The following is a 25,129-nucleotide window of genomic DNA, read 5'->3' as shown; positions in this document are numbered from 1 at the left end:
TGGTCGAGAGCATCGAGCCGACGTGGAAAAGGCGCAAGCACTCGGTTGGACTTGAACCAATCCTGACCTTCCCTGCTGCGTCGTGTCGACCTAGAAAATTGCGTGCGCCGTATCCGTCGACCTATTCGTCGACCTATTCGTCGACCTATTCGTTCTACCGTGACGGACACGAGTAATATACAGGGTGTTCCGTTAATATATCCAACCTAAGTCGAATTTCAAAACGTAAGAAATATCATTTTTTTCAATTTCAAGATATAATATCGACTAGAAAAGTTCGACAGGGATAATCATTGTTTTTTACTCTAATTAAAGATTTTTTTATCAGTATTTTCAACAGAGATCATTATACTTTTCTATTTCTATAAATTTGTAATAGATAGGACACACACAACTTCGTTTAATTATTATATATATTTATTTTTTAATTATTATATTATATTTATTTTTATTATATTTCTATTTCTATAAATTTGTAATAGATAGGACACACAACTTCGTTTAATTATTATATTATTATTATATTATTATAAGTGATATCGAAATTTTAAATAATTCTCTGTAAATTCGTAATTCGGTTTATTAACAAAATACACATACACACACACACATTTCTGCAAATTTGTAAATATTAAATATATAATAATATTATTAATATGCAATAGTGCGATATAGTAAGCCGATAAAAGATGAAAGAAAATACGGAACTAAAGTGGTTTCAAGGAAAGATTTTCCAAGTAAATGTTTCGATGAATATTTATAGAAAAGTATCTCTCTCTCTCTCTCACTCTTTCTCTCTCGGTTTCGTGATAAAACGAAGGAATTTAGTCAGACTCTAAAATCGGTGAATGGATCGATGCTCGTTCTTACGTAGTACGTTCTTCTGCATATTCATTAAAGAGATTGCCCTACTCTAATAACACTCTAACGTCTTGTAAATCTTGCATTTAACATTTTCGAATAATCTATAACAAGGACGCGAAAATAATTATTATATTTGATCGCGTATTTGTTCCGAAAAAAAAAAATAAAAAAAGAAAGCAATGAAATTGTTGATAACTTGATAATAAAGGACACTTACAGATATAATCATCGCTTTATTAATCGTCAAAGTTTCATCGTCGTTCGTTTTACGACAAGAGTTGTCGTCATCTTTGTTAAAAAGATAATATTCGTCAAAATGTCACGTTAATTTGAAATACATTAGTGTAACACACTGCCTCCTGGTCTCCGCGTTCTCTTAATCCAGGTCAGCCAACCATACCACGCGTAAAATATCTAACTCAAATATATATACCTATGTATTATTATTATATATATATTATTATTATTATTATACTTGTCAAGAGATGATTATGATGATGATGATGATGATGATGATGATGATGATGATGATGATGATGATGATGCAAAACATACACGTTTCTGACAATCAAATTTCCCCTTTACTCGATTAACGCGGTAGGAGTAGGTACCTTTTATTCTATCAGACGACCGATTTCTACAAACCTAATTTCCAAAAACGCGATGCTTAATATTTTATTTAAAAAAAAAAAAAAGGGACAGAAGAAAAAATCTAACATAATTCGACACGTCGAAATTTCAACTTGTAAAATAGAAAAGTGTGATTTTGAGGGAATTATATTTCCTCGAGTAATCATTTCTCGTAATTGTTTAAACAATAATAATTATTATTATAGAACGAATATAATATTACGAACGAGCGATTTGTTATTTCCTTTTTTTTTTCTTTTTTTTATTAGAATCAATTGATAGCCGAGAAATGGCAAAACGGGAACGCAAAGAATTATAAAAAAAAGAAAACGTTAATTCATTTCGGTAAGGTCATGGTCGCGTGACGGCGTTAGTTTAAACAAAGGGAATTTCAACGATCTTAACTCATTGACTTCCGTTACTTTTTTTGATTTTGTTATATTTATGTATCCGACACGAGTCGGAATGACAACCGATAGGAGGAGATTTCACTAACACGGTGCATTCGCAGCGTTGCATTCGTAATATGCCACTCCATTCCAACCCAATTATTTTTCCTACCAACCAACCAAACTCGAATCGTCTAAAGTGTTTTTCTCGTTCTCGTTTGCTTTGTAAACGAACGCCTCTTTTTTTCTTTTTTCTTTCATTTTTCTCTTTTTCCTCCTCCATTCAAATTTTCGCGATTAAAACGAATATACGTACACCGAAATTATTCAAATGATCATCGATATCGAATAGAATGATTTTATTCTCATCTTTTCTTCCATTTTCTTTTTTTCTTTACCGTTAGAACGAGCCTCGATAATTATTTCCAACGATACAACGAGGGGACTTTTGTAAAAACAAATTAATTATTAACTTACGATTATATTTAGGAAAAACACGCGAATCCAAGGCTAATGAATTTTTGTTCCCCAACTGAACAAACAAATGATTACGCGATACGATTACAACGTGGCAAAGCGAAAAGGGTAAAAGTTGAACGTCCGGATTAAGCATTATTTCAGCAAAATACACAAACACACACACACACATATATAATATAATATCCAAACTCGGTGTAAGCCGCTTAAGAAAAGCGATTATTGGAAAAGCTAATTAACGGGATATCGATCAGTGATCATGAAACGTGCAATTGGGTTCTTTCATTCTATCACAAACTATTAATACCAAAAAGCAAACTATTGATAACGTTATTATAATTTCTAATTTGTTTCTTTGAAAAAAAAAAAAAAAAAAAGAAAGAAAATAGGAAGAGTGAATAAAAGTAAAAGATAAGAAAAAAGATAAATCGAGCTTTTCGATTTTTTAAGAGGATAGGAAAAGAGCAAGATGGCAGGTGTGGGTGATTGGGGGCGATCGATGAACCCCCGAGAAAAGGCAAGGGTTTGTGTCGAGGGTGGGGCAAAGAGAGAGAGAGAGAGAGAGAGAAGGGGTAGATAGGAGAGCCGAAAGAGTGCAAAGAGGACGTAAGGGGCCAGGAGGTCACCTGCTTATTTCTTTCTTTCTTATTTTTTATCTTTGTTTTTGTTCAGAAATTGTTGTTCTTCTTAAATATCCCTTTTAAACGATATAACGAGATGAATCTATCAATTATTCGTCTAATCAATATTTGATACAGAATTTTTGTATTCCAATTGAATCAATGAAGATCGAAAGGCAACGGTGGTGGTCCAACGCTAACCGATAAACGTTTATTGCTTGAACAGTGGTCGCGTTAATACACAACTCGTTGCTTCGTCAAACGCATCGTGTAATTCGAAAGCTTTTTCGTATCCCTTTATCTCCCTCTCCCTCTCTTTATATGAGTGTATATGTGCATGTGTGTGTGAACTCTTTGAATTGGAAGATCAACGTGTGCAATAATAAACGAGAGAAAAGAAAAAAGAAAGAGAGATGAATAAAATGAATAAAATAATATATCGCAAGCGAAAAATATTCTTCTTTCTCTTTTTATTTTCTTTTTTATTTTTTATTGTAACCATCCGAAAAACAAAACGCGACCCCCCCCCCCTATTGTTGTTGCTGTTGCTGTTCGTATTTGGAAAACAAAGGAGGGATGATATTTTGTTTGATTGGAGGTCAAGTACGATGCGAGACGAACGATTAAAAAATATAGTAATAAGTAGTCAGAGAACCGTTGAGTTAGAATTATCGGAATTACCGATAGAAGCCGAACTACAAAGCCCCCGAATTAAAAGAGTACGGGAACGTATCGAACGGACAATCGACCTTTGCCAACGGGACCGACCCCTTATATTGTGGACACATATGTGAATATATTAATGTCCTCTTTGGATGTCATATTACTTATTGATATAAACAGCGAACGGAATTATTTTATGCGAATCATGATGCGCCCACCATGTATTTCATCGTAAGAAGAAGAGAGAGAGAGAGAGAGAGAGATAGAGAAGAAAGAAGACCGGTGGGGCATATTTCAAACGAATGTTAATAAATATATATAATATATTAAATTCGGCTTCTTTATTCGGTGATAGATCGTTCCCACGTTAACGGCAAATCGAATCAGAATACTTAAGAAGAAAAAGATTAAAAAAAATAGAAAAAAAGAAGAGTGAGAGAGAGAAGAAAGAAGACCGGCAGGGCATATCTTAAACGAATGTTAATAAAAATATATTAAAATTAATATATATATATTAAATACTCGGCATCCTTTTTATTTGGCGATAGATCGTTCCCACGTTAGCGGCAAATCGAATAATAATAATCGTCGAGCGTATTGTTTAACATCCATCCACCTAGAACTAACTCTCGGTCAAATTCTTCTCTCGTGATGTCACCCATTCGTCGTATTGGCCATTTCGTTAGGTCCAAATTGTCGTGCGACCACCAAACATAACGCATAACCGTCATTAGATCGAATCGTACGATGATCGTCTAAACTTATTTCATAGACGACGACGACATCATCTTCGAAGAAAATCATAATCTATAATAATATCGATTCAATTCGTTCCAACGATTGCCAACATTTTTTTTTATTTTCAATTATTTCTAATCCTTGGTAACATTTCGTAGAATTTTCTTAACATTTTGATATTTTAATTACGAATCATTTAATTACGATCAGGACGAATCCGATCGATCGAAGTTCGAGAGGGTTGCACGCGGTCAACCCTCTACCTCCCCTTCCCCTCCTCCTCCTACTCCACCTCAAAGCTTTTTTAAATTATTTCTAATCCTTGGTAACATTTCGTAGAATTTTCTTAACATTTTGATATTTTAATTAGGAATCATTTAATTACGATCAGGACGAATCCGATCGATCGAAGTTCGAGAGGGTTGCACGCGTTCAACCCTCTACCTCCCCCTCCCCTCCTCCACGCCCTCCTCCTCCTCCTCCTACTCCACCTCAAAGCTTTCGCAAGAAGCATCGTAACAACCTCGTTTCTCCTTAAGACCGTGTCACACGGAGTGAAACGTGATATGATGCCTCTCGTCTGATTCGCGTATCAAACGGGGCGATTTGTTGTAAGCTTTTGCCGATCGAAGTCAACGCCCTGGTGTGTTTCTCTGGCACTGTTCTAACTCTGTTCCTATAACGTTTACGTTATGCAACAACCCTCCAGGTTCTTGGCCAACAAAAGCCCACATTGGCCACCCTCCCTAACGAAATCGTACGAGAATCCATCCAATCTAACAACCAACGATCCCAGAGATCGTAACAGATTTGTGAGATTTCAAAGGGAACCCTAACGTCGTACTGTGATCGATCTATCGAAAAGCTTCATTTGTCGAAAAGAATGAAAAAAGTTCATTCTTATGGAAAGATCTTTCAATATTTTGTTTGAAGAAAATTCGGCACGCTTAAATGGAAAATGGATAGGAAAGGGTAGAATTGGGTTTAATATTTTGTAGAGTTAAAGTGTAAACGATATGTTAGTTCGATGACAATAATTATAATAGGAAATATTTAGTAACTTACGATTGGGTATGCGTGTGACATTGGGTTTAAAGAAAAAAGGGATAGAATATTGGGGTTGAAGAATATTTCTAGCGAATATAATTTCTAATAAAATGCAAGACCATACAAACACACATACACACACATGGGACGTTGAATCTTTCTATAGATAAATGTAAGGAGAAAAAAAGGTTAGGATTAAAAGGGTGATTGAATTTTTGGGGCTAAAAGAGTAAGTTAAAAGTTAGGTCGGTGGGAATAGGTATAAGAATGAGCACTACCGCACAAAGTCAACGCCCTGCAACCCGCCGCTCGATGTTCTCTGCATTATGCAACCCTCCCGAACGAGGCGCCCTCCTCCGTTACACGTTGCTTCACTATCACCAACTCACCCACCAACTCACCCACCAACTTACCACCGTCTCTCTCCTCTCCTCTCACACTCAACTCCATAAACTACACCAACACACCAAGGAAAACTAACAACGATCGTATTTTGCCAACCAACGGAACCACTATTACAACCCCTTAACTCCTTCTTTTATTCTTATTCGTTCGTACCCTTGGTTAAAGGTTCGGTGAAAGGTTGAAGACAGTATTACTCGATCAATCTCGACGCACCACAATCTACGATTAACTTTTTCTTTCCAACTAAGAAAACTAGTAAAGCGATCAATGGAAACGTTCCTGTTTAACTAACTACCAATTACGGAATTGAGATGATATCTGTGATCTATGAGTATGCAGTACGGTGGTTAGAGTAATCGTTCAACTCCTACTCTACGTATATTATCTAATCTAGTTTCTTTCTAATTATCTTTTATCCAAATACTGTTGAAAGATAATTTTACGTTAATTATACTTCAATCTATTGTGATAGACATTGTTAACAAACAACATTTGATGATGATGATATCAGTGCAACCTATTTGAAAATTGTAATCGTACGACATCAAAATCATTTCGATTGATAGAACAAATTAGAAAAATTCAAATCAATTAGAGAAATATAGACAAATAAATACCAAAAAAAAAATCCTTCGATCCTGTTTAATAAGAAATTTATGTAACGTTCAAAGTTGGCATGAAACGTGGCTTACTATATCACCACACATCGAACGAGGATGTAGAAAATACCGAACGCTGAGCGAGCACATGCTCGAAGCACCAGCCGTGACAGAGCAGCTGCTTAGTTAGGCCAAAGCCACGCGATCGCCATCATCATCGTGTTTCCTTCTATTTCGTCCTACTCTCGTTTCTTTTTTTTTTTTTTTTTTATTATTATTTGTTAAAAAGTAACCTACGTTGGTCTACCACCACGTTGGCACGTTTCAGGGTCGCAGGTGGCCTTGTTGTTCGTAAAAGAACGACAAAAGTAATATAAAAATGATCTATCTAGAAATATTTGTCCATTGGTGTCGCCATTTTCTTAATGAATTTTTTCCCGTTAAATAAATATAAAGAAAAAAAAAGAGAGAGAGAGAGAAAAAATAATGTATTTGACAATTAGAATTAGTTTAATAATAAAATTAATAATATATATATAATATATATATTTAATTAATTTTTTAATTATAATAAATATAATAATATATATAATATATATTTAATTAATTTTTTAATTATAATAAATATAATAATATATATAATATATATTTAATTAATTTTTTAATTATAATAAATATAATAATATATAATAATATATATATAATATATATAATGTCGCCATTTTCTTAATGAACTTTTTCCCGTTAAATAAATATAGAGAAACAAAAAAAGAGAGAGAGAGAGAAAAAATAATGTATTTGACAATTAGAATTAGTTTAATAATAAAATTAATAATATATATATAATATATATATTTAATTAATTTTTTAATTAAAAATAATAATATAATATATATTTAATTAATTTTTTAATTATAATAAATATAATAATATATAATAACGAAGCAGAGGAAAATATTCAAATATATTCATCGAATATTATTAAACCCACGTAACAATGACGACCGTTGTTATATCCCCAAGTATAAGAAATAGAAACTTCGTTCCCCGTCACAACTTTTCTCTTCTTTTTCTTTTTTCATTCTCATTATTACGTTTAACTCGAAGCGAGAAAATTAATACGATCGGAGTGTAACAAATTACCATGGGCAATATCCATTTGACGAATGAAAATACGATCGTACGATTCGTACGTAATGGTCACCAACACTACCACCAACACTACCACCATCACCACCACTACCACCATCAACGATTGAGAACGTTAACGAGTTTACGGAACGATTACTATGTTATCGTTTTATCGAGCGAATTAATGCGATTCTAAATGAAAAAAAAAGAAAAAGAAATGAAAGAAATAAAATAGAAGAAAATAGTATTAAAAAGATAGAAAGGTGAAGAAAGAAAAATGTTATTTTAACTTGTACCGAGAGAATGAAAAATTCGATTCCACACTTGGTTCGTGCCACGCGTCGCAATAGAAGAACTGTAGGTCGTTTTAACCGATTTAGGTCATCGTCATCGAATGACCTACAGCACTAAAGGGGATCCAAGTGCTTCTCTCTCTTTCTCTCTTTCTCTCTCTCTCTCTCTCTCTCTCTCTCTCGAGTAAAAGAGAAAATGAATGAATGGATCCTGAGGAAAACTGATACCCTCTAATCCTTTTTTTTTTTCTTTTTATTATTCTATACCAACGACAGGTAGAACTATTTTTCATATTCCCCCTTTTGGATCAATTCAAATATCTTTTCACATTCTGTACCCGCAAAAAGAAATAAAACAATCTTTTACGAAAAGCTAGCGTTTTCACGAGTAGACGAAAAAATAAATAAATAAATAAAATAATAGAGAAAATTGTGTGTAGAAAAATAATAAAACAAAGTGTTGGATTTTGTTGGCGGTTAGTTTGGTTAAAAAAAAAAAATAAAATAGAATCTGAGACATCAGGTGACGTTTAATCAGTGGTCAAGTTTCTCCTTACATCTCCTGCAAAGATGCTAACATATGAAATTCCTAAAAGATATACATGTATATAATATATCGTATGACAAATCGCGTAATCGCGGTTTAGTTAGTCAACGTAATTGGATAGCAACGATAATAGAGTGCTATACAAAATACGAAATGTGTTTTTCTTATGATGAAATAAGAACGAAAGGTTTCATCGATTTAAATCAAATATAATAATTCATTGCATGTATCTCTGAATTACTACTATTGAACAAAATTGAAATAAAAATTCTCGATTTTATATTTAAATCGAATATTAAACAAATTTTTTGTCGTTTAATTTCATAATATTCTCTCGTACAGTTTTTACAACAAATTTAAGAACAATTCTCCGATTGAACTTTCCTATTTAAATATTTTTCCTAATTAACGTTAAAAAACTATGAACAAATATTCAATTAAATGTTCGTCCGAAATATTTTACCTTGTCGTTAAAAATAAGACTGGTTTTTGAAACTGTTGTATGAAAAAAGCAATTCTACGAACAAAAAATTACTCGTTTAGAAACAAAATATTATTTATGCATAACGTAAAAGACAAAATATATTTCGTTGACGAGTAAATAATAAATCTATCTTTTTTTTATTGTTTCTTTGATAAACGTTCCATTTCTCAGAAATTTCCATAAATAATCGAATATTTATTGCGATCGTGGTGATCGTTTCGACGAGACATCGTAAAACCTTTAAGCTTGCCACCCTCTCCTCTTCCTCCTCCTCCTCGACCTCCTCCTCCTTGTCTACTTTCTTCCCTCCGCCCTGTTTTTGTCGAATATTTGTCGAACGTGACAACCGAAAGATATCGAGAGATATTATCGTATTATCTTCCTCACCTCCCACCCACCTACCCGTGCGTTCGTCTTGTCGAGAATAATAATGCGTTTCAAAAGGAAAACACGAGTATAATGTTATCGTATAAATAAAATTGGGGGTTAAGAGGAAGAGAGGGGAGGACTAGAAAGAATAATAAGAATCCTCGTAATAAACAAAACAAAACAAATACACGAATATCGTCGAAGCTTTTCAAAAATTCGAAATCATTCGTGGAAGGGTGGTGGGTGCGTGCATATTTATCGAACGTGATTTGTACGATTAAGTGAATAATAATAATAATAAACGAATGCAAAAATTAATATAAAATGAGAAGAAAAAGAGGAGAAATATTTGGGAAACAAATTCGACAAACAAGTGGAAAGAAATATAACGTAGGATTGAAAAAAATAATTCGATTTTATAGAATGACGACGATAACTTTCGCGTAGATTTCTTTTGACGAGAAATGAGAACGCGAATGAAAAGAAAGATTGAGAGAAAGATGAAAAAGGGAAAGATGAAAAAAGGGAAAGAAGCAAAAGGGCCAGGAAAAGTTCTGGAATCATGCCGTGGGAAGCGTGTGTGCGGCTTCTCAACACAATTGTTGTTCGTCTCTTAGTAAAGTGAATGCGTGTGTGCGTGAAGGGTATACACCTAAGGGGGACGAAAGAGGGTGGAAGAGTAGCATGTCATGCCAACCCCAAAAACCTCGAAACCCCCGGGACAGTGCCTGCCGTCTCTCATCCGAGTACACTTACGGGAAACGCAATTTAGTCACGTAATGCTCCTGCTAGGCTCGAGAGAACTTCACCGTGTTACTTCTTCCATACTTTTCTCTCTCTCTCTCTCTCTCTCATTTCTTTTACGAATAATAAGAGAGTGTTGTCTCTCCTCATCTTCTTCTACTTCTACTTTTATTTCATCTACTTCACGTTTCTTTAATAAACATAGCTGACATTATAATATTTAAGTGTGAAATAAATCAGAACAATATTTATATAGAAACAACAAATTATGCAAATGTAATTGCAATAAATTGGAGTAGGAGAAGAATAATCTGTGAAAGTACTATGAACCTTTTACAACTCATTTGAAAGAGAGAGAGAAAGAAACGTCTAATTGCATTATAATATTTAAGTGTGAAATAAATCAGAACAATATTTATATAGATTTTGTTGAGTAAACAACAAATTATGTAATTGCAATAAATTGGAGTAGGAGAAGAATGATATGTGAAAGTACTATGAACCTTTTACAACTCATTTGAAAGAGAGAGAGAGAGAGAGAGAGAAAGAAACGTCTAATTGCATTATAATATTTAAGTGTGAAATAAATCAGAACAATATATTTATATAGATTTTGTTGAGTAAACAACAAAGTATACAAATGTAATTGCAATAAATTGGAGTAGGAGAAGAATGATATGTGAAAGTACTATGAACCTTTTACAACTCATTTGAAAGAGAGAGAGAGAGAGAGAGAAACGTCTAATTACATTATAATATTTAAGTGTGAAATAAATCAGAACAATATTTATATAGATTTTGTTGAGTAAAAAACAAATTATGCAAATGTAATAGCAATAAATTGGAGTAGGAGAAGAATAATCTGTGAAAGTACTATGAACCTTTTACAACACATTTGAAAGAGAGAAAGAAACGTCTAATTATTGCAACGAAAATTTTCATTCTTTTCTATCTCATTCACATAGAAAAAAAAGAATAATTATTATTGTACGATAAGAAGATATATGAAAAAATAAAATGACGAACTTCAAAGTATACTAAGTTTACATCTAATGCTCGTAACAATTTTGTCTTCATTCTTCTCCTCCTTCTCCTTCTCCTTCTTCTTCTTCTATTCTCTCTCTTTCCTTTTATTTGAAAAACTTGCACCCTTCTCAGAAATAGTTCGCCATAGCTCAATTACCAGAGGACACTTAGCTATTTTTACGCACTTATATGCGCGTACACTGGCGCCAAAGACAATCCATCTATTCGGCTTCGGTTAAAATTGGAACGTGAAACGTTACTTTGAACGTTCGTGAGTCAACGAGAAAGAAAGAAAGAGAGAGAGAGAGAGAGAGTGTGTCTCTTCTACTTCTGTCTCTGTCTGTCTGTCTGTCTGTCTGTCTGATTGTCTGACTGTCGCTCTCCATTTCTCTTTTTCTCAAACAATTACAAACTCAAGGAAACCCTTTATAATATTTCGCAAGGAGAACGAGTTAGAAACGCGAATGATTTTCTTTGGTTATAATAATTATCACGATTTTCCCTCGTTACAAAATGATATAATTATTATTATTCCTCTCTGCAGGGATTATATTTTAATCGTTGTATTTCATATCAATGAAATTCTTGTAGAAGAATTTTGCATTTACAAATATAGTTCGCTTTGAGTATTTTAAGATAATACGAGAAATATTTTGTTCTTTGAATTATTATTCGCAACGCGTTTCTCTAAAAAAAAATTGCATTCAACCGACGAGAGAAAAAAAACATGCCACGTGGAGTTAATAAAACGGTGCACGAGGCACACTATGAGGTTTGACGTATCTAAGAAATTTTGCCTACTTTTTATTTATTTAATTTATTTTAATTAAATTTTTATTTATTTAATATTTGTTAGATAATAATTAAAAGTCATATGAATAATCGTTGTTGGAATTCTATGTTGAGAGGAAAAAAATATCGTAAATCAATTGAAGTGAGTTTAAACGTATACCGGAAACGATGTGACACGTGACAAGGAACTTGTTAAAAATAGAAACAAATTTATCTAACGCAATTGTTTTAGAATATAATTAAGGAATATTGATTATTGGACAAATTCGGAATAATACCATGCGTATGTATGCGAAAAAGAAACGATGGAGATCTAGAGGGGTGAAAAAGACAGGGTAGCAGGAGGGAAGGGATGATAACGGAGACTGACTCACCCTTCGAGTAAGAAGAGAATTACTGCCTACGAATTGTTCCTTCTTTCGATCACCAAAACTATACTTACTACTTTTACCGAACATCTCTACGTTTATATCCCTTTTTTAATCTCATTCCGTTTTCTTTCTTGATAACTTTTAATATCTAACGTTTACTTCTCTCTGTAATTTAATTTATTCCGATAAAACGAGGCCATCGATAAATTTCATCTCAACGTACGATATTTCCTGATATAATTCCTGCGAATGATGTGTGTAATCCAAAAAATGTAATATACAACAAAAAAATGATTATAAAACGTCCGAATATTTTACACTATTTTTCTTCTTCTTCTTCTACTTTTCATTTAAGAAAAGAAAAAAAAGAAGAAAAGAAAACAAATATGCGAGCTCGTTATTTCTATAACTTTTTCTTTAATTTCAACGGTGAGAAGGTAAATCCTATAAAAAAAAAAAAGTGTTAACGCACGAGATAGCACGGTAGAAAACTATTTCAATTAAGATTTCAATCAAGATGGAATGTCGATTATGGAATGTCGATTATGGAATGTCTGGGTCTGTGACAAAAAAAACATTTGAATAAATTGATATTTAAGAAGTGTGACAGACGGATCGCACCATCGTTGCGAGATCAATCCTTCGATGGGATACTATTCCGTCGCGTGGCTCGTCTGTATCATAATTCTGACTGACGAGAGTAAAAGTGATAATGAAAATAAAAGTGAGTTCGAGAGCGAGAGTTAAGAATGAGAATGAGAATGAGAATTATGAGAGGATGGGGTAGAGTAAGAAGATATACCAAAGAAAAAGAACAAGATGATGATAATAATAATAATAATAATAATAATAGTAAGAATAAGAATAAGAATAAGAAGAAAGAGATTTAGCATGCAAAAAAATATACTCTTGGCACTGGGCTTCGGCAAACGACGAGATAAATAGCCTTGCGTGGGTGCGGCTCGACCGTGTCTACGGGCCACACGCCACGTTTCGACCGGATCCGTGAGTTACGGGGACCGCACGGCTAAGGAAGCTTAAGAACAACAAGAAGAAGAAGAAGAAGAAGAAAATGAGATCTCACTCGAGACTTAACTGCAACGACGACGTTTTAATGGCACATCGACTTGAGTGACCCTCAACTATCCCTTTCACCTCCCTTACCGCCCTACACTAAATCAAACTAAATTATTTTCCAATTTCCTTTGATCTATTTCTATTTCTCTCTATCCATCGAAATCCAAGAAATACAAAAAAAAACCCTCTCTCTTTCTCTCTCGATATATATATATATTAATGTTTTATTAATTACGAAATTGTCAACCCTAAAGATTCGTGTTTTTTTTATTCTCTTTCTATTTTCACCACCTTCTTCTTTTCCTCTTATCCATCTGTCCTATCTTCTTTCCCGTGCTTTATCATTCGATAAAAGATCCATCATCCGATCCGATTTCGGTCCATTAATTTCGCGAACGAGATACGAGTACTTACAGATTCGCGGTCGTAGTTTCGACCTTGGCGACGAGAGAAAGAGAGAAAGAAAAATTCGAGCATAGAGAGAGATAGATAGAAAGAAAGAGAGAGAGAGAGAGAGAAAAGGAGAAAAAGAGAAAAAATATAGAAACGAAGCCACGTAGTACAGCCTCCTATTCTTCTCTTCGTCCTTCGTCATTTGATTTTGACGCAATGCGTCAGGTCTCTCCGCTGCACAACGTTTTCACACTTTCATGACCTTGCCAGGAGAAGATCCTTCACGATATCAAACCACGCTCTTCGTAAGTATACCTCTCAAAGAAATGATCTTAACGACCTACTAGATGAAAAAGTTCTTTAGACTCTAACTCTCTCTTTCTCTCTTTCTCTCTCTCTCTCTCACTCACTTTGAGAGATGAATTTCAAGTATCGTCGGACGACGAGAACGAGTGATCAAACTCTATGCTATTTTTTGTCTTAATCCGTTCATCGTAAGCTCTCGAGGAGGACCACCATCGAAGAAACAGATAGTTAGAGAGGGATAAATATCGTTGAGGAATCCTTCCCTCTCTCTCTCTTTCCTCTTTATTTTTCGCAATGGTTTCGAGGATACACACGTGTCCTCCTCGAGTGGACACGTTGCAGGCGCCAATAAAGTGGCATACGGCGATTACATACGACTCTGTTTGAGAAACGTCAAAGAAATACGTGAGCCACACACATATGTATATACTTATAGAGTTAGAATTAGATAGATAGATAAAGAGAAAGAGAGAGAGAAAGAGAGAGAGAATGAGCGTACTTACCCGGGGAAACGGCGAGGGCGAGGAAGGCAGCGGCGGTGGCGACGAGGAATATCCTGACGGCATGTCCACCGTCGCGTCGTCTTCTGCCCGGTCTCCTCGCTGCGTGACAGCAGGAGGCAGCAGCTGGTCTTTTGGGAGAACGAAGTAAAAGGACGTAAGCCGGCTCGTCCTCCGTCCTGTTCGATTCTTCTGTAGCCGCCGGTTGAAGTAGTCGATGACGATGCCGGTGATATTGATGATGATGATGACGATGACGAGGATGATGATGCGGTTGCTCTTGTTGTTGTTGTTGTTGTTGCTGTTGTTGTTGTTGTTTTGGATGATGGAGATGACGGGAATGATGGGGGTGATGGTAATGGTGGTCTAGTTGCCGGTGGTGGTGGTCGCTGGCACTGCAGCTGCTGCCGGTAGGGTCGATTACCGGAGCGTAATACATGGCCTGCAGGAGCGACGACGACTGCCGTGCCACCGTGGGCTGCCCTCGTCAGCGTATCCGCGTCGTCGGTGAGGGCGAGCGCGACTCGAGCGCACCTGCGACGACGACACCCTGCGACGACCTGGAGGAGGACTCGCCGATGCGAGGCATCACCACAAACACTCGCAACCTTTCCTCGGCCCGATACCACCCTTATCCTTACCCCTGCGACCAATCTCTCGCCTATTTCCGCCACTCCTCTCCTACTCCTCCTCCTCCACCTCCTCCTCGACGAGACGACACCGCTTCGCTCGCGACACTTCACCATGCACCGTCACTTCGACCGATGGACCCTCCTTCCCTTCCCTTCCCGACCCTTCCCTTTCCTTCCTCCTCCTCCTCCACCTCCTCCTCCTCCTCCTCAACTACCGCTGCTTGCTGCGGATGACAAGGACGACGACCCTGCGATCGCCCTCCGCGCCACCTCCTCCTACCTCGCCGGTAGAGTAGCCCGCGCGAGAAAACCGTCGACGGCACTCCCGAGAGGAGGGAAGAAACCCTCCAAAAACGAAATATCGCGCGCGCCGTTAAAACCTCAGCCACCGGACACAACGATAATAGACGAGAATGTGCATCGATACGCGTGTATAATACGTCGTCTAATGGGAACTATCAAAACTTGCTACTCGCTGCTTTTCCTTTGATTCAACCCCTCTTCTTTCTACTACTACTACTACCCTCTCTATCAATCTATCTTTCTCTCTCTATCTCTTTTCCCTATTTCCCACCACTGGATATCTTCTATTCTACTGACAATCTCGTCTCTCTCTCTCTCTCTCTCTCTTTCTCTCTTTCTCTCTTTTTACTCGTGGAGCAAACGCACGTCCTAGAAACCACCCGGACACCAGCACCGTCCGCAAGGAAGTGCCGACGACCACGAGGTGGACGTCTCTGCGAGGCTCTACTGCCAAGAGCGGTGGTTATAGAGGCGGTGGTAGAGGCGGTAGTGGCGCCGGTGGCGACTGAGACTCGCGACGGCGGTGCTGCCAGTGGCTACGATTGCTGATCGTGCTTGCTGCTGCTGCTGCTGCTGCTGCTGCTGCCGGTGATAGTGCTGGTGGTGGTAGTGCTAGCAGTGGTGGTGGTGCTGCTGGTGGTGGTGGTAGTACTAATGGTGGTGGTGGTGCACCGGCGCATCGAGTACCTCTGATACACGGTATTGCCTACTGTCCAATCAGTTCCGTGTCCTTTACACTCGATAAACTATCCAAAAGTACTTTATTTCTATCTCTTTCCGTATTTGCTAGTACTCAACGACTCTCTCACTCTATCCTTCTCTCTCTCTCTCTCTCTCCCTCTCTTTCTTTCTTTTTATTATCCGTCACGACGAGGTCTCTCGTTCGTCTGCTAGTCGCGACTCTCTCGCTCCACCGACTGGGGGTAACGCGCTTTTGCCCGCTGGCGTTATACCCGCCGACGACGACGGCGACGGCAGCGTCGCCGGTCAACGTCGACGTCTACGTCGACGTCGTACGCCGCCGGCGCGACAGCTATTCCTCTTCTTCGTTTTCGTTACCGTCTTCTTCTTCTTCTTCTTCTTCTTCTTCTGCTTCTGCTTCTGCTTCTTATCCGTCAAGAACACGCGTTCCTACCTCCTATCCAACCCTACACGCACCAGACTACAATCACCCTAGTCCATTCTAAATCAATGACACAAATAATGAAGAAAATATTGTTTAAAGGCAATATTGTAAGTAACTTGACTACGAAAGGGAACGGAAAAGAACATATACCCGAAGAATCTCGGTGGATTTAATTGGCTCGTGCCAGAACGTTTCCGGCTATTCCTCCTACTATCTCGCCTTGAAAATTATGCGATCACTGCGGAAATCTCGATCGACCTTCGCGACCTACAAAATCTTCGATCAGGTTCTTCTTCCCTTTTTTTTTTCCGCCCCTTTTGCCAATCCCGACGCAATCCTATTTTTTTTTTTTTTTTTTTTTAAATCCAACCACTTTATTACCGAATTTTATATTCTATATCCTAGTTATATAGGTCCTTGTAATTTCGATCAAGAAGTGTCCTCGATTCTTAACACATCGGTTCCGTTGTTGCGTCAGGAGGTAAGCAGTCAGCCCCGTCGTGACTGGGGGTTTCGAGAGCACCTGGAGGACACTGGACTGACTGAGCTACCTCGCCAGGTGGTTGCAACTTGTTGTGGCTTGTCTACTCCCCTCCTAACATCCCACTACTTTTCTCAACTTTGTTACTTTTCTTTTTCATAATACGTAAACCTCACGAAAATATCTTCGCGTCTGAGTTTAATTTAAATTCAATAATTCTAATATAATATTATACCTAACAATTACTTAATCAATGTTATTAAAAATACGATCAAAATTCTTTCTATTCGATATCTCAATTTATCAATTCACATTTTAAACACCGATGGTCACCCTGTATTAATCTTAGAAAAGAAAAAATATTGTAAAATATGGCATCTGTCTTTATGGGTCATTTACGATGCCCGTTGCGAAGTGATACCATAGACCCTACCTAAAGTATAAACTTGAAAGGAATACATACATGGTGGTTGTTCGTCTTCTTCCAAAAAATAAGAGGGGAGTCCTTTTTGGCCCCAGGACAATCCTCCCTACTCTTTCTTGTCGTGGCACGCGCTACTATTACGAACATGCCCTTTTTCTTTTTTTCTCTTTCTTCCTCCCCCTCTCATTCCCTCTCCCTATCCTTCTTTCTCCTTTATATCCCACCTCTTTTGTGAACCAGATCTACAGGATAAGAATTTCTTAGTCGGATGACCGGCTCGCGTGCGCCTTTACCTTTGCCACGAGAAAATTTATTCCATCGGCCGTTCGTTTCCCTCAACGCGTTTGCTGCTACAAACGTTAGCTTCTCTCTCTCTCTCTCTTTATTGCAATTTTAATAATCCGATTAAAAGTCAGATGTATGAAAAATATCTAAGCCAATATACTGTAAGAATCGAGAGTACGTTTACTTTTTCTTTTTTTTTTATCTGACCGACACGCGATAGTTTATTAAAGAAAATTAATTCTTAGAAGAATGAGAGAATTATGTAATTCAAAATCAAATTATTGTGCTATTTTTAGAAACTAATAATGTATACGGGCATAATGTTATTATCATTATTTCGTATGAAAATACTTGTTAAAGCAAAAATTGATTTTTTTTGCCTCGAACAACAACAACTACTCGTCACACACGCGTAATACTGAAGAACCAAAATTAATCCTGCACTCGGTAACGGAAATGCAATTCTATTTTAAATGCAACGATTATATTATTGCTAAGTCGTTATGAGAAATACTCAGGGCATAAAATTCTTTCGATCGTAATCTTAAGAAATAAAAACATGTCTATTAAAAAAAGCAATAATTTTTTTTCGACACACAGATGCAGCATATCTCTCTCGAATGGAAGGAAAAAAATAAAATAAAAAAATAAAAAAAATAAAAATAAAAAAACAAACAAAGAAAGATTGAAATCGAACATAGAAATGAATCCACAAGGTATCTCTAACTCGTAGAAAGATAGATAAAGATAGAAAGATAGAAAGAGAAGAGGAGTAAAAAGTAAGAAAAGGGAAATGCAAACAATATCCGATCCATGCCATCGGATCGGCGATATCCTTTATAGGACGATTCCGCAATACTCGCCAGGAGGGTGCTTTGATAGCGACCCTCGGGGGTATTTAGAGATCCTCGGATAAATGGCGTCCCGCGGTGCGCATGCTGCGCACTACGAATCGTACTTACTGTGTGCTCCTTACTTAGTAATACGTCTATGTGTATTCGTATAAAACACATATTATCTACTCTAAAGAGAAGCTTTTGCAAAAGGCAGATGAACGAACCTTTTCATATTAGTCGATAACTTCAGATCGTAATCAATTTTTTTTTTCTTTAACGAATTATCCAACGTACGCGTACGTTTCTCATATTACAATTTGATCTTAAGTTTCTTCGATCGAACATTTTCTAAAAATATCTTGCTGCAAGAATTTATAAACGAAATTGTTTTTTTTTTTTCATCATTTAGTAACAAACACGTTGAACTATTATTACGAGAGATCATGCGTCTAATGTAATATATATATATATGTGTTTGAAATTCATTTTATGTGATTTATTTAATATTATAAAATCAACTTTTGCAATTTCATTTATCGAGTGTGTCTTTTGTTACAATTATTGTGAGCAATAATATATTATTATAGGATAAAAAAGGAACGTCTTATAGTAAAGCAATTATAAATGATAACTTTCACAATAAGCGTAACCACCGAGACAAAAGAAGATATCGAAAATTGCAGACAAGGAGGAGTCTTGGTATAATAATCGGGGCGTGACAGTGAAAGGGTTGCGATCGATATTTTCAACTTGCTTTCGAAGTACTCGTTAGATATTCTCTCTCTCTCTCTCCTTCCCTCTCTCTTTCTTTCTTTTCCTCTTCTTCAAAGTTAAGGATCGTTCGATCTTAACGATAAAACTTCTAACGAGTTGAGTCTACCGAGTTGAACACCTTCGTTATCTGCTACGAATAGAAAAAGAAAAAGAAAAAGAAGAGGAAAAAAAAAGGAAAGAAAAGGAAAGAAAAATAATAGAAAAAGAAGAGGATGAAGGAAAGATGCGTGTAAGGTTGATCACACAAGTGGGACACTGCTGCTGCTGCGAAGAAGAAGAAGAAGGGGTTTAGGTCCCGTACGATGACAACGGCAAAACTCGAAACGACATCGTCGGACTTGGCTTCCGGCCATTTCCCAGCTATTGATCCATGAAGCGTTACGACGAAGCTGCCCTACGTGCAATTATAGGTGTATCTTCTCTCTCACTCTGTCTAATACCATTCGCCCATTGCCTAGGGTTAACTTATCGAGGTGCAAGGACATCCTAGTTGCATACCTAATCCTCAAGATTCTACTATGCAACCGGATATCAACCCTATTTTTGATCGATATTATTGGTATCTCAACCAATTTCAGTATCTTAACTGATGAGAAAAGAAAATGTATTATTTCATTAATTAATCTTTCGCAAAAAACAAAATATATTTGTATTAGATTATTTATATAATTTATTAAATATAACAATAGAACGCATCTGTAATTCATTTTCTACGAAATATATGTTTATTTATATTTTTTTGTTGAATTAATTTTGTCGGCAAGGTGCGATTTAATTAACTGGATCGTTCGATACTTTTATACAAATGTACGTAATTCGTGCCAAATATGTTGATACCACAAAAAAGAAAAAAAGAAAAAAAAAGAGAAAGAAATGGATTTATTTTCCATGAAAAGGAAGAAACATTCGGTCAGAGTAAAAAGAAATCGGTGTGAACAACTCCAGGTGCGTCAGAGGGAAGAGAGATCGAGGGGGAGTAAGAGGTCCCCTAGTAGTAATCGTCAACAAAACCCATGAGCAGTGACCAGTCAAACAATATACTGGCAGGAATCGACCCTAAACCAAATACGATGCTCGAACGAGACTAATAATGCCGATGCAATAATGAAATTGCACGCGATACGTGGAAATTCTCTCTTTCTCTCTCTCTCTCTCTCTTTCTCTTCTTCTTCTTGTTTCATTCTATTTTTTGCTTTCTTATTTTGTTTTTCTCGGTATCTAATTGGATATCAACAAGGAGATAACAGACCGAGAACTTTCGTTTTCGACGAAAAAGAAACCGAGCTAATCGATAGAAATAATCGCTCGAGTGATTAGACCGTCTAGCGAACTTATGGCAACGTCCAAATGTTTCCTTTTACGTGAATTAGGTTTTTATAAAAGTCGAGATCTAAAAGATGGATACATGAAACGCGTATTTTATTATTATTATTATTATTATTATTAATTTAAAGAATTGAAAAATTTTTGAATTTGGGAAGAGAAACCATGGATTTTGATCCAAGTTTGAATCGGTCATAATTTTATCCTCGTCAAATTTAACGAACTTAAGACAACAAAAATAGTTCTCTTCTAAACGTGAATTAAATTTTTAAAATTATTAATACAAATGACTAAAAAACTCGTATTTATTATTATCGTTATTTACGAAAGAAATTCAAGAATCTTAGATTTTAAACGAGAAACTTGATGCCCGGAGTTTGAATCGGTCATAATTTTGGCCTAAAAAAAAACAAAGAAATACAATGAAAGAACCTTATAAGAAATCTTGTACAATTCTAAATCGTTCAACTTTCGCGTTCTTATCTCTTTCTTGAGGAGAACATATTGATCTGTTAGCGTTTAGTATGTCCGCCCTGTAAGTACGACACGGCGGTGCGTTTCCACGTATTCGTACAATCGATAACCGGGAATTAGTCTGCCAAGCTGTCTCCTACGACTAAGTTTAACGCAGAGCACACATAAGCTTGAACGAGCAAGAACTATATGCTCACAGGTGTGCAATTGAATTAAATTATCATTTAAATCCATCTCCTATCTCCATTCCTCTATTCTACTCTTCTCTACAAAATAATTAAACGACGCGTTAATCGTGTATTCTTTAAAAAAAAAAAAAAGAATATTATTCAATTCTTTATAAAAAAAAAGAAATATTGTGACAATAATTATTAAACCTTTGAAACTAGTATGTCACATTGGTAAATGATAGAAATTTGATAGAAAACTCGTACGTTAAATGACTATAATTCGTTTACCTAAAAATAAATACAACTTGACACGAAACACCATTGAAAATAAATCGAGTTCAAAGGGTTGATAAATTAAATGAGATTCAATTAAAAACAATAAAAAAAGATTATTGATGCTTGGAAGATAGTGTTACAACGTAGAAACGCTAAGAACGATATAAAGAAGTCGTAAAAATAAAAGAACAAAATAAAATAGATATGTACTAGGTACAAACGAGGCCGCGAAGCTATTACAAAAGAAAGAAAGAGAGAGAAAAAGAGAAAGATAGAAAGAGGATCACCGTAGTCGGTACAGAGGATCAATACGTCACAACCACGGTCACAAAGAAATATACAAAAGACATTTCTTTACATACGAAAGAGAAACATAGCGCGTTTATACGTATCTGAAAATACTTACAGTGCATAAAAGGGCTCTCTCTTAGCATTGTTTACTACTTTCCTCTCTCCCTGATCATCCTTATATTTTTTTATTACACAAAGATACTACTTTCGATCTAAGAACTTTATCCTAAATAAGTAATAATTAATTATTAAAATATAATTTAATTTCTATATATATACGTCCAGTGTAATAAAAATTATCTCATTTTTCCTCTCTATTATCTGTCGATGTTATCGTCGTATTCCAACTATAGGTAATATCAGGAAACATCTGGTATAGATAAAAAAAAAAGAAAATGTTAAATCTATATAAATTGTTTTATCTTCACATAACTTTCATTTGTTAGTAGATATTTATTTATTTATTTATTTTTTTTTTTTTGTAAAAATTTTAGTATTCTTTTTATTCAAGAGCATCTTCGCTGAAAAAATAAACACTGCGACATAGTAACATAAAACCTACATTTTTCAAAGTAACATTTCAGTTAGAATATGGTTAATTGAAATTTAAAAATATATCAAAATCTTAGCTTATAGTAAAACACATCATTTAGGATATACATACTTTTGTGTATATAAGCAGTCAAATAATATTAATCAAAATGTTAATTCATTCGAATTAATCGAACCGTAATATAAAAGAAAAGAAAAAGAAACCATTGTCAATGTGAGAACGATTGCATTGTATTCCGCTTGTCACGATTTATAAACCTTCCTGTAATAGCTTATATTTAATGGACTCTTACGATACTAAATATGAAATTATTGGTTGGTCGGTTAAGTCAAAACTGATTAGTGGTAAGATTTCATTAATACCACAACTACCACTATTGGATGCACCATGATATTTGACTTTTTCTTTCATTAATGTTTACCTAACTATACCATGGATAGATAAACCACATGTTTGTGCACGTCAGCAAAGGATTCATTTCAAAAAGTCAGCTACCTCTGCCAATTCCCTAGCACGCGCCTGCTCGTGTGCCCAACGATCTTCTGCGAGTTTTTCGCTGACGCCCCATTTGTCATGATAAATGCGCTGTGCACAAGTTGGACATTTTTTACCCCCTACCGAGAGCAAAAATGTCTATAGAATATCATATAAAAAAATAATAAAATTATTTGCGAATAGCTCACCATGGAATGGCGGTGTCTTCATGAATTTTAGGAGACATTGTAAGTGAAACAAGTGACTGCAATACAACCTTTCTACATGAAGGTCTGCCTTTTCGTCTACCACTACTTCTTCTGGATTGGCTGGTAAGCAAGCTGTCTTGCACGACTGACAATTTTCTCTGGGCAATGTTTTCACCGATCTACAATCAATGTTTATTGTAAAAGAAACTTAACTCATCGATACATGGTCGTTGCAAAACAAATTAACTTACTTTATAAGGAAGGAAACAACAACATTTAACGAGGGAGAAGGTACAAAGGCTTTTTGCCGAGGTCCTGGCTTCAGTGGTGGTTCCACGCATCTTCTACCTAATTCTTTACCTTGGCCTAGAAAATAACGACTGAGTACGGGTGGAAAGTTTGATTCTGCGTCTCCTAAACTATATTGAAACAATGATCGATGTAACATAACATATAATTACAAAATTACAAAAGTAAATCCAAATTAAACTTACTTTACACTATTCTCTGGATAATCGTTAGGTACTTCGATCTTAACTTTAAAATAATACAATCCTTGTTGAATCCGCAATCCAATGCTAGAATTCTTCTGCTTCAGTTTAAACTCGTCTTGCTCTTGGAGCAACTTCTTTATGGAAGATATCTCATCGTAACAACAAATCAGAGGATTTTCTTCTATGAAATTACGAATAAATCTTAAAGTCGGTAATACCTTGAGAAAAATGAGAAAAATAGCTTTAGAAATCTTTTCTTTACATAGAATGATACGAAGAGACATCGCCTCATCTTTATTTACAATTACAACATACCTGCGCTTTCCCCAACAAATTCTTGCACTCTTTCTCGCAGACTTCGGTTAACTTGGCAAGTAACCTCTCCGACAAAGTTTTACTCTTAAGCTCGATTAAAAGTGGGACGGAAGGATAATTTTCTGGGAATTGAATGCACACGACGATCTTCTTGAACACTGTCTTCCTGTAATGAATCAAACGTTAAAAAGTAAAATTATTCTTATACATGTACATGCATTTATAATAATAAAAAAACATAAACTAACGTTATTTCGACGCGAACCATAGTCTGCACACAAGAAACGAGGCGGCTATTATCGACGACATTGTGACAAAGTTTAGATACTTCGTGCAATTCATCATCGATAAATCCCATGGACAAGATCAATTAAATGTGTTCTTTTAATTATAGACTGTATTATTATTAGATAAAGAAATAATAAACGTTAGATCACTGTACCAAACTTGATACCATCGTAGTAGTATGTAATAGACACATAACAAAAGAACATACACATAACCTTAAAATCGTATCACATGAAACGCGAGATCATTCACTTGCGACGTAAGTAAAAATCTAATGCACCGATACTCTTTTTACTATTCGTTCGTAATAATTCGTGTCACCTTACCAAGGTCATCCTGGTTTTTATACAAACGTTACCTTGTCTATGTGTTCACTTCGATAAAGATTCTAGAAATAAAACAATTGTTATATCGTTTATTAGAAACGAACGATCGATATATAATCGATATCGAAATAATAACTTTTATTCTCGACTATTATTATTAATACGTTAATAAAAAGAAAACAATTATTCACCTTTATCTCTAACGTCTTCTAAAACATACACAACAATTTCTATTTAATATCTATTCAATGTTTAAAGCTACGTGCTTGTCTACCTATGCCATCATGGCTTCCAATTTTCCCGCCTAACGATAGCAAACATTTGAAAAACAACCAAGCTCAAATTTTGCCGCGTGTTTTATAATTGCCGAATACTTTTACAAATTATTTTCACGGACTGTTTATTATGAAAATATGGTGTAAGTCTATTATTTAATAGATTATAATTTAATAAATATAATTATATAATATCAATGTTTTATTTTTAGTTAGTGAAAATTATGTGTTTTCTCAATTTGCTTACAAAATGGACTTATACCACTTTCGTAATAAACGCACGTGTGTATACAAAAGTTATGTAAGATATTAAATATGATCTATATGCTCGTGAA

The 25,129-nt window shown here is 35.5% G+C and overlaps 2 protein-coding genes and 2 long non-coding RNA genes across 7 annotated transcripts in view; 1 reads left to right on the top strand and 3 right to left on the bottom strand.

Moving 5' to 3' along the window:
- Positions 1 to 15,001, bottom strand: part of LOC122519821 (protein kinase C-binding protein NELL1-like) — a 66,832-nt gene extending 51,831 nt beyond the window's left edge. For all 3 annotated transcript variants that reach the window (XM_043639559.1, XM_043639560.1, XM_043639561.1), the window contains exon 1: positions 14,469 to 15,001. In XM_043639559.1, the coding sequence (XP_043495494.1) occupies positions 14,469 to 14,904 (436 nt within the window). In that variant the 5' untranslated portion in view covers positions 14,905 to 15,001. The remainder of the gene's footprint in view (positions 1 to 14,468) is intronic.
- A 733-nt stretch (positions 15,002 to 15,734) lies between these two features.
- Positions 15,735 to 18,252, bottom strand: LOC122519825. Its single transcript, XR_006304374.1, has 2 exons — positions 17,471 to 18,252; positions 15,735 to 16,583 (listed from the first exon to the last, which is right to left on the bottom strand). It is a non-coding gene; the product is annotated as an uncharacterized LOC122519825 (long non-coding RNA).
- On the top strand, positions 15,924 to 18,462 carry LOC122519824. The gene is made up of 2 exons (XR_006304373.1): positions 15,924 to 16,099; positions 18,317 to 18,462. It is a non-coding gene; the product is annotated as an uncharacterized LOC122519824 (long non-coding RNA).
- Positions 18,463 to 22,618: 4,156 nt separating this feature from the next.
- Positions 22,619 to 24,931, bottom strand: LOC122519820. 2 transcript variants are annotated; one of them, XM_043639556.1, is made up of 7 exons: positions 24,711 to 24,927; positions 24,154 to 24,581; positions 23,906 to 24,071; positions 23,591 to 23,808; positions 23,348 to 23,515; positions 23,097 to 23,275; positions 22,619 to 23,027 (listed from the first exon to the last, which is right to left on the bottom strand). In XM_043639556.1, exons 2-7 carry the CDS (start codon positions 24,261 to 24,263, stop codon positions 22,888 to 22,890), a joined length of 981 nt encoding a protein of 326 aa, XP_043495491.1. In that variant the 5' UTR covers positions 24,264 to 24,581; positions 24,711 to 24,927; the 3' UTR covers positions 22,619 to 22,887. The 2 variants fall into 2 exon arrangements, with proteins under 2 accessions (XP_043495491.1, XP_043495493.1); XM_043639558.1 differs by having other exon boundaries at positions 22,963 to 23,046; positions 24,711 to 24,931.
- Between the last annotated feature and the right edge of the window lie 198 nt (positions 24,932 to 25,129).

Source organism: Polistes fuscatus, unplaced genomic scaffold (assembly GCF_010416935.1).
Source record: "Polistes fuscatus isolate 324 unplaced genomic scaffold, CU_Pfus_HIC Scaffold3, whole genome shotgun sequence".
In the NCBI taxonomy this organism is placed as follows: Eukaryota; Metazoa; Arthropoda; class Insecta; order Hymenoptera; family Vespidae; genus Polistes; species Polistes fuscatus.
The sequence above is the reverse complement of the archived record's forward strand: the minus strand, read 5'-3'. Positions and strand labels throughout refer to the sequence as shown.